Genomic DNA, 9202 nt, shown 5'->3' on the forward strand with positions numbered 1-9202 from the left:
TTTAGATTTAAAAAGCACTACGTCGAGGCACCTGGGGGGCTCAGTCGGTTAGGCGTTGACTCTTGGTTTCGGCTCAGGTCATGGTCTCACGGTTCATGGGTTCAACCCCCGCATCAGGCTCTCTGCTGACAGCACAGAGCCTGCTTTGGATCCTCGGTCTCCCTCTCTCTGCCCCTCCTCCACTCACATTCTCTCTCTCAAAATAAACATTAAAAAAAAAAAAAAAAAGCACTGTCAAAGGTGGGCTGAAAAAACACCTTAGCATGAACACGAGGTTAGTGTGCACAAAGCACCCGAAATGGCTATTCCCTAAGAGCACGTGGCAGGGATTCGGCTGAGATTCCACGTCTGATTGCCTGACAACAGGCGAGATGGGTTAGCTATGGCTGGGGGCGCTGGTTCTCATCCCTGGCAGAAGCCGCTGGTGGGAGTGGAGTGGAGGGTGGTATTTAAAGAACTGCTACTGTCAGGGCCCCACCCCAGAGGTTGGTTCCATGGATACGGAGTACAGCCTGGGCACAGGAGGCATAAAAGCTCTCCCAGCATTCTCAAACTTTAGTACGCGCAGAACACACAGTTTGTTAACGCCGACTGCTGGGCTCTACTCCGAGATTTTTACTCAGTCGTTCTGGGATGGGATGCCAGAATTTGCACTTCTAGTCAATTCCCAGGTGATGCTGACATGGTCCGCACAAGGACATAGCACTGCCCCACAGTACTTCCGTCAAAGAACTTTATCCTAAATGGCAGCAAAACTCGGCAATGAGAATCCCTTCTGTCACATCTAAACTATTCTCTTTGGTTTCACTTTTCTCTGTGGCCTAATTTCTCTTGCACAAACCTTCCACGTAGCTTTGGGCAGCCTGCCCATCACAGGGTCCTCAGCGTTCCCTCCTTGTGCGCCCAACATCAATTCTGGCTTGGCCTGGCCTCACGTGCTTCCTCAGAACAATCCTGGAGAGGAGACAGGCCGTCCAGCCAGCCAGAGGAGTGTGCGCCCCTCTGTGAAAGGACAGCTCTGACTGACAGACCTGCTAAGCCCACCTGGAGTGGAGGGGCGAAAAGCCAGAACACAAACCCCATAGATGAGAGGAAGGATAAACTGAACATAATGTATCTCGGGTACAGGGGTGAGATCTGAAAGGGACACACGGGCTTTGCGGGGACTGTTTCTGAGGCTGCTTAGTAGGGACACAGGGTTTCCTTTAATTATGCCTTTCATACTCTGTTAACTATGCGCACGCATGTGTGTATGTGTGTGCACGTGCGCCCACACACTTTTACGCCCAGGATGATTACCCATCAACAGCACAGGCTGGCAACACCAAGGGGAAGAAGAGGACTCTTGCATCACCGGATCTCGCGCTATTGGAGGCCAAGAGAGGGATGGCTCAACTTTGCTCAAGTTGGGCTACAGGGTCTCCAAATAGCAGGGGGACAACTAAGGAAATCCTGAGTGCACAATCCCGCCTTTCTCTTTGTATGAAGTTTACACGCCGTCAGTTGTGACATCTCACTAGAAGTGACTGCAAAGGCCGCCAGAGTACATTTCACTCGTGATCCCCGGACCTTCAGGGATCACGGCTACGGAGAATATCTTCCTTCACCATTTCCATTCTTTCCAAGTTTTATTCCCCAAAACAAGGGTGGAGGGACTGGGGCGTCCGTGACGAGTAATCGTCAATACAAGATCTGAGTGGACAGAGACAGCAAGGACCCAAGCGAGCTGGTGCCATCCTGGTCTCCCACCACACAAGCCGAAACAAGTCAGAGCTTTCGCAGGGTGAAAAGGACAGCACGGACACTGAAATGGCCCCAGGTGAGTTACAAAACCCATGGTCCTTCCTTCTATTTTTCCTTTTCTTTCTGTTCTTTTTCTTTCTTCTCGCGCTCAGCTTTAGCTTCTTCTTCTTCGTGGTTTTTGATCAACTGCTCCACCTCTTTCTGTTTGAGGACTCTGATGACCGTCTTCCCGTTCTCTCTTGTTAGGGTGGCGATTTCCACTGGAAGTGAGCACACGCACTTGTGTTACAGGCGGGCACACTCGGCAAACAAACTCAACAGTCCCAGCTCTTCCCTGGAGCCGAGGCCCCCACTCTCCATGCCGTGTGCTGTGTACGATTCACGGGTACTCTGACAGCAGTAAAATCCCTCCCATCTTGTGAAGTTCCTATCAACCCTTTCACTTAAGTGTGCCCCCTCTGGCCTATTAGCTGTGACGACCAGATGGAACCACAGCCTCCCTGTTGGAACCTCTGAAGGTGCAGAGAATCTCTAACCAGTGATTATACTCATTTTTCATGGACTTTCGAAACCTCTTTTTAAAACAAAGGCATGAAAAGCAGTTCCCATGACCACAGATGAGAAAAGTAAACTGATATACCAAAGAAGGAATTTTGAGAGCAGAGGAAATGGAGTACGACCTCCTTGAAATTGGTAGAACTAGACAAAAAGGGGGCAGCCTGCAAGTAAATTGCATTTTCTAAGGAATAAGAGGAGCTAAATTATCCTAAACAGAATCAATACATTAATTCACCATAGTTTTTGAAAAACATTACTTAGAAATATTGTCTTCTGTGGTTATATGATTTAAGCTACATAAAGTATTTAAAATTGCAAATATGGCATCACATGAGAGATCAGGAGATTCAAAAGAGCAAAAGTCATCCCTTGGATAAAGCATAAGATACATTAAAAAAAAAAAAGCATAAGATACATATGTATAAATACCTAATCACATGCATGTTCTTCATCATGTGTACGCACACACAGGTATCACTGTCAAGAAGCTGGTAAGACAATTATCAACTAAAAGTAGCACAACTCAGATCTCTAGCTATGAACACTGATAACATTCAGGCTCAGGATGTACTGTGGGATTACGGCCCCACAACTTCCCAGTGGTCTTGACCTTGGTCAAGTCACTTAACCCCACTAAGCCCTAGTGTCCTCACTTAGGACACAGGTATAAGGCCACCCAATTCCTAAGGTTGAGGTTTCAAAGAACTGTGACAAGGTGGCCTAACACAGGAGCCGCTCAACTGCTTCTCTCACACAAGCGAACCAATCAGAGGAGTGGACATCGATTACCTTTTTCAGCAGAGAGTTTACTCACATCCATGGTCTTATTTAGGACTTTGATAGCTAAAGCAAGTGCTGACTTCAAAGTCATTTCTCCTTCTTTGTAGTCTTGTTTTAACATTGACACAGCTGCCTATAAAACATAATGGAGAATCAACAAAGAATTTTCTTTAAACTCTCACATTTTTTAGGAATATCAATTAGTCAGAATAATAATGGCTGAATTATTATGGGCGTTATAAGCAACACACACAATTTCAATGGCAGGAGGGCAGATCCGGAACAGGTGAACAGGGCTGTTGGTGCTGTATGAATGGGATCTTTAGCCAGGACTCCCAGGACCTCCAAGGGACTTGTGATAGAATTCAAAGGATCTGAGAACTAGGACGTGGAAAAAATTACACCTTATTTTCACGACTTCTAACTGAAAATTAGCATTTCCAGGCACCTGGGTGGCTCAGCTGGTTAAGCGTCTGATTCTTGATTTTGGCTCAGGTCTTGGTCTCACAGTTTGAGATCGAGCCCCGCATCGGGCTGCTTGCTGACAGCACAGAGCCTGCTTGGGATTCTCCCTCCCTCCCTCCCTCCTTATCTGCGCCTCCCCCATGCGTGCCCTCTCTCTCAGAACAATAAACTTAAGAAAAAAAATTAGCATTTCCTTCCATTATAAACGTAGACAGTAAGTCCCAGTAGTAGCACTACCTGCGACTTCATTACCAATAGAAATTGAAGGTATTTGCATATCACATAAGGTTGTGGCAACTATTTTCAAATACATCATGTTCACTGCTACTTCAAAATTATGGTGGTTATTAGATCTTTTGCTAGATTTTACAGCAACACAAAAATACTCACAGCACTATTATTTCCAATGCATGTGGCTTTCCATCCTCCGTAATTCCCGCTGGGGTCACTCTGGTAGAGCTGAAAACCGTAGTGCTTATCCCAGCCGATGTAAAGCAGGGACACGCCGAAGGGACGTTTTCCTTTAACAGCACAACAAACAGCATCTAGATCAGCACTGCTGCTACCTGAGCCCAGCGAGTGGCACTGGCCCTGCTCTGGGAAGTTAAGCATTCATAAACTGCCTTGTTTTCTGAACGCTGGTGATAAGCACTGTCCAAACTTCCACTTTCGTTTCCAGGATTTGGACACAGCCAAGAAAGGGAATAAAGAACAGAGGAGCGATGCTGAATTTCATTATTACGTAAAAAGCAATTTGTTTCCAGATTTGAAAATGGCATCACGGCCTTTCAGTGGTCTATCAGCAAAACATGTAACAATCTACATAGTGGAAGCCAATTAGTTCACGAAGCAGGGATGTATGAAAAGTGTTCTCTTATTTCAATTTCTTTTTACTACCTCAAAAAGGTCATTACTCATAAAATGGTTTAACTTTCTGGAACACGACTTCCAAAAAATTCAGTACCTCCAAACTGTGTATAAGCTTGTTTGATATCACAAAGTGCCGTGACCAACTGCTCACAAGGAATTGGCTCCTGATACTGTAACAAATACCTAGAATAAAGAAATTGGCATATTAACAACTTTCCCTAAAACACAGATACACTCTAAGCAAAATACCCTCTGAAAAGAAATCTGTGCCACAAGGACACTAAGAGTCCATGTAATTTGAAGCAGGGAGGAGAGCATGGTAAGTAACATTTTACACCCTTGCTTTAAAAATTTTGTAATTTTTGGGGCGCCAGGGTGGCTCAGTCAGTCAAGCATCCGACTTCGGCTCAGGTCGTGATCTCGCAGTTCAAGGGTTTGAGTCCCACATCAGATTCTGTGCTGACAGAGCCTGGAACCTGCCTCAGATTCTGTGTCTCCCTCTCTCTCTGCCCCTCCCCGACTTGTGCTGTCTCTCTCTCTCAAAAATAAAGAAACATTAAAAAATTTTTTTTTGTAATTTTCAGTTAATAGATTTTTTAACGTCTTCCACCTTTGCAAATAAGAGTTCTCCTTGCAAACATCAAGACTAATTTACGTACCACCAATTACGCTATTTATGACCATACCTCTGTGCAATGAGCCTCAGTTCATTAGTCAGGACATTAGCATCAGAAGTTATGCCTGCCACACTGCAAGCCATGTCCCTTGAGGAAAAGAAAGACATTGATGTGTGAGCAGGGAAATGTCTGGGAGGGGTATTCACAAGTACTGAGAAGTGAAGTTCTGTTAGAAATTCACCACGCTGGCTCCACAGCCACTACACTTTCCAACAAAAGCCACTTACGTTTCATCTTTATAGGCTTTCAACTGACGTCATTCAACATAAAAAATAAATACGCCCTTAAATTTTTCTACAGACGTAGTTACCATCACTGCTCCGTGAACAGGGCAAGAGTAACACTAAGAAGCTGAAGTAAATCCCAAGACGACTCATCCACAAAGACAACAAAGGTTTGGCCAGACAGGAAGACAGGCTACTTCACACCCTCGGGTAGCAGTGTGCTTTCCTCTAGGCCTGGCTTCACGGAGGTGAAGGAGAGGGGACCGGCGGGAAGGGTATTTTACAAGCCTGCCTAGGAGACCCAGGACTATGCTCACCCTGAGGGTGCACTTCCTTTCTCTGTCCCCATTCCCTGAGGTCTGCCCTGACTCTCCTACAGCCTCCACACCCTCAGTCATACCCGGCAAACCTGCAGACAGTGACTCCGTGGAGGGAGAACACTCCTTCGATGAGCGTATCAGAAAGGCCTTGCACCAGCGATCATCTGGCCCATCACCGAAGGGAAGGTCTGCTCTCTGCCAGCTGCAAAGCCCCGCACACCCAAGCGTACCGGAATCTCACTAATGTACAGGGCTTGGCTAAACTGTTCCCAGACCTCCAGGAGGGCTGCTGTTTGGTAACAGTCCATATAATTCAACAAAACTCCTGAGCAGTCACTCTGAACAACGCTTTGAGGGTCTGCTATAAGCCAGACACTCTGCTAGTTTACTTAGATTTATTTTATTTCACTCAACTGCCATAACCACTCTAGTGGGCTGAGACCTGGAGAAGTTAAACATCAGTGTAGGGTCACACAGAGTTTAACCAAAATTTGGGGCGCATGGGTGGCTCAGTCAGTTAAATGCCCAGCTTCGTCTCAGGACATGATATCACTGTTCATGGGTTCAAGCCCCATGTCAGGCTCTGTGTTGACAGCTCAGAGCCTGGAACCTGCTTCGGATTCTGTGCCTCCCTCTCCTCTCACTGCCCCTTCCCCACTCACGCTCTGTCTCTCTCTCTCTCTCTCTCTCTCAAAAATAAACAAACGAAAGGAGAAGAGAAGAGAAGAGAAGAATAAATTAATTAACCCAAATTTGTGTGACTACCAAGCCTGTGCTCTTATCACTACACAATGTGGTTTCTCCACTAAGGGCTTGGCTCTGCATTTAAAAAGAATAACACATCGTCCTGGGCCTCAAGGAGGTTTTAAACAAGGTAAATTAAAAACAAAAATTCTCAGAGGTAAAAACAACTGTTCAATTTTACTATGTCACATGGAATGCCTCCCAAAATATGTGCAATGTCACTTAAGTGAGAAAGGGAGACATTTTACATTCCCTTCCCGAAGATCTCACTTACTCATTCAGTTTGTAAATCTTTTCAGAGAAAAAAACTTCATCCAGAAGCTTGTGGATGTTGCGTCTCTCTGCAGCAAGCAAAACACCATCGTTGGCTAAAATCCCCAAGCAGGTGCCTGCATGTCCAATAGCCTCCATGGCATACTCAACTTGGTACAAGCGACCTACAAGACACAGGCAGTGAGTAGCGAAGCACCACTGGTCCCAGAGAATCAGCAACAACCCTGGCAGGCTGCAAACGAGAGGCCCACTGTGACCCCTCTGTGAGGCACGAAGCCAACCTGGTGACCATAATCAGTCCAAAGCACAAAAAGGACAAACAACTTAGCAAGGAGTAAAAAAAAGTTTGTAGGGGCCCCTGGCTGGCTCAGTCGGAAAGCATGCAACTCCTGATCGCAGGGTGGTGGGTTCGAGCCCCACGTGGGCTGTAGAAAGCACTTAAATAATAAAACTTCAAAAAAAAAAAAAAAAAAGTCTGTAGATTTTTTTTTTCTCCTTTCAGGTCAAACTCTTTAAAGACATTTTTTATTTGAAATAGATTAAACAATTTCCATTTTTACCTTCCGGAGAAAATATAGTGGTCCGGGAGTCATATCTTCGAGACTGCAAAGGAAAAACATACAGTTGACTCCTACCGCTGAAAGTAAGCCCATCCCTGCAAGCCCACAAACCATCTTATGAAACAGATGCTGGCAGGCAGGGCTCAGGGTACGGGAAGAAAGCGATAAGGAAGGAGACACCACTCCAGCTCTTTTTCCTTCCATTCCAATTTTCTCATACGCGTCTACGGGTGCAAGCAATAGGATTTATGAGGCAACAACTTGCTGGCATGTGTATCAACTCACCATGTTTTCTGAACTTTGTAAAATTCCTGTAAAAAGAAAGTAAGATCATTATTAAAAATGAAGTTTACAATTTAAAGAGCATTTTGTAACTTAAAAAAAAATCTGTTTTGTTCACTCCCTTCCATCATCTAACATTTTTAGTGTACAGGCGCTACGCTAGATGCATACCAAATTTGGAATACCAAAAAGGGTGAGACCAATCCCTTTCCTGAAGAGTTTACAGTCTGGCATTCAGGTGAGGGAGGCAGAAACAGACAATTATAAGGCAATGTGGAAACAGGTGCTAAGAGCACAGTAGGAAGCAGGATGGGGAGAAAAAAATCAAGAAAGTATACTCTGAGAAACAAATACAAAAAAAATGAACCCAAGTTAGAGAGACATGGGAGAGGCAGAAAATAAGGCTAAGAACCATTAGGCCTAAGAGGAAAAGTAGAAGGGAGAAGGGAAGAGCAGTCCAGGCAGAGGAGAAAGCCTGCTCTAAGGGCACCGAGGCAGGACAGCTCCATGGGCAAGAGACAAACTGCTCAAGTTAAAAGAATCTGAAGAAGCTAGAGAGCTAAGTATACAGATGCACGCAGAGCCTTGAATGCCAAGGTAAGAGGCTGACGCTTTCTCCAGAGTGATTCAGAGCCCCAACTTAGAGCAGGTGGGGGTGGTAATCTTAGATTCCCCATTACCATTCCTGCAAAAGTCAAAATTGGGGCCCAGCGCGAATTAATGGAAATGCCAACCTTCAGACTGCAAAGTCCATTTTCCTAAATCCCGGAGCATCGGGAATCGAGACTGGCAAAATATGCTGGGATCAAGTCCTGAAGGGTTCACGGGCCCAAGTAAAAACTGTGAATTTTATCTCCCAAGCAATGGGGCTCAACTGAAAGACTGTGGGGTTAAGAGCCACAGGAGCTGGCTGGCATTTAGAAATATCACGGCGGCTGAAGAGAGACTGAAGAAAAGGTAACCAGTTACGAGGCTGTTACAACAGGCAGGTGAAGTAAGGACGGCCCTGAACACAGCCTCCAGGCGCGACAACTTTCGAGTACTGACCCTCCCAAGCGACACCTCCATCCCGCCTGCGCGACTACGACCCCAGCCCGGACCCCGGCCCCGACGTGCGCGTGAGATCCAAGTATGGACCCCAGCAGGGCCTCTGCCCGGACGCGCGCCCCCCGCAGCCGAGCCCCACGGCGGCCGGCCGGTCGCCGAGGAGGCGGGTGCAGAGTCATGGCACCAGGGCGCCTCGGTGCCGGCTGCAGGCCGAGAGCGCTCCGCCGCGTCGCTCGTGGTCCCTGCCCGCAGGGAGAGCGGCCAGGCTTCCGCGGACAAAGGCTCACCCAGGGGCAAAGGCTCACCAGAGGGACACGCGGAAGAGTGGACACCTACAAGGACACCCTCCTCGCGGGACACAACCCGCCGCCGCCGCCACTACCAACTCCGAGTGGCCGCTGCCAATATGGCGCCCGCGCGTGCGCAGAGCGCCCCGAGACCCGGAAGTCCCGGGAGCGCGGCCGGCGCGGGCGGCGGGGGCGGGAGCGGGGTCCCCGCGGCTGGGGGCGCGGCCGGGCGGGGCTCCGCGGCCCCGACGGGAGGAAGCGTGGCCGTCGCGAATTCCCCTCTCTGAGCCCGGCGCCCTGTTTGCAGTGTGACCGTGGGTTCCAGTTCCGCGAGATCCGCCGCAGGCCTGGGACGTGCGCTGAACGGCGCCG

The 9202-nt window shown here is 47.7% G+C and overlaps 1 protein-coding gene across 2 annotated transcripts; it reads right to left on the minus strand.

Annotated features, from left to right (window-relative positions):
• Positions 1-1609: 1609 nt before the first annotated feature.
• Positions 1610-8963, minus strand: PSMA4 (proteasome 20S subunit alpha 4). Of its 2 annotated transcripts, none has more exons than XM_030317185.2 (9): positions 8849-8963; positions 7500-7525; positions 7215-7257; positions 6656-6818; positions 5103-5180; positions 4511-4599; positions 3937-4067; positions 3091-3214; positions 1610-2003 (listed from the first exon to the last, which is right to left on the minus strand). In XM_030317185.2, exons 2-9 carry the CDS (start codon positions 7500-7502, stop codon positions 1849-1851), a joined length of 786 nt encoding a protein of 261 aa, XP_030173045.1. In that variant the 5' UTR covers positions 7503-7525; positions 8849-8963; the 3' UTR covers positions 1610-1848. The 2 variants fall into 2 exon arrangements, with proteins under 2 accessions (XP_030173045.1, XP_030173044.1); XM_030317184.1 differs by lacking the exon at positions 8849-8963 and adding an exon at positions 8231-8453.
• Positions 8964-9202: the final 239 nt, after the last annotated feature.

Source organism: Lynx canadensis, chromosome B3 (assembly GCF_007474595.2).
Source record: "Lynx canadensis isolate LIC74 chromosome B3, mLynCan4.pri.v2, whole genome shotgun sequence".
In the NCBI taxonomy this organism is placed as follows: Eukaryota; Metazoa; Chordata; class Mammalia; order Carnivora; family Felidae; genus Lynx; species Lynx canadensis.

Bases quoted from the DNA above. Each gene is read 5' to 3' on its own strand.
- PSMA4 (XM_030317184.1), bottom strand. From the start codon at position 8,270: ATGCTCCGGGATTTAGGAAAATGGACTTTGCAGTCTGAAG. The intron at 4,068-4,510 runs GTACTGAATTTT...GTGCTGTTAAAG, and splicing joins AGCTTATACACAGTTTGGAG to GAAAACGTCCCTTCGGCGTG. The intron at 3,215-3,936 runs GTGAGTATTTTT...TATGTTTTATAG, and splicing joins GCATTGGAAATAATAGTGCT to GCAGCTGTGTCAATGTTAAA.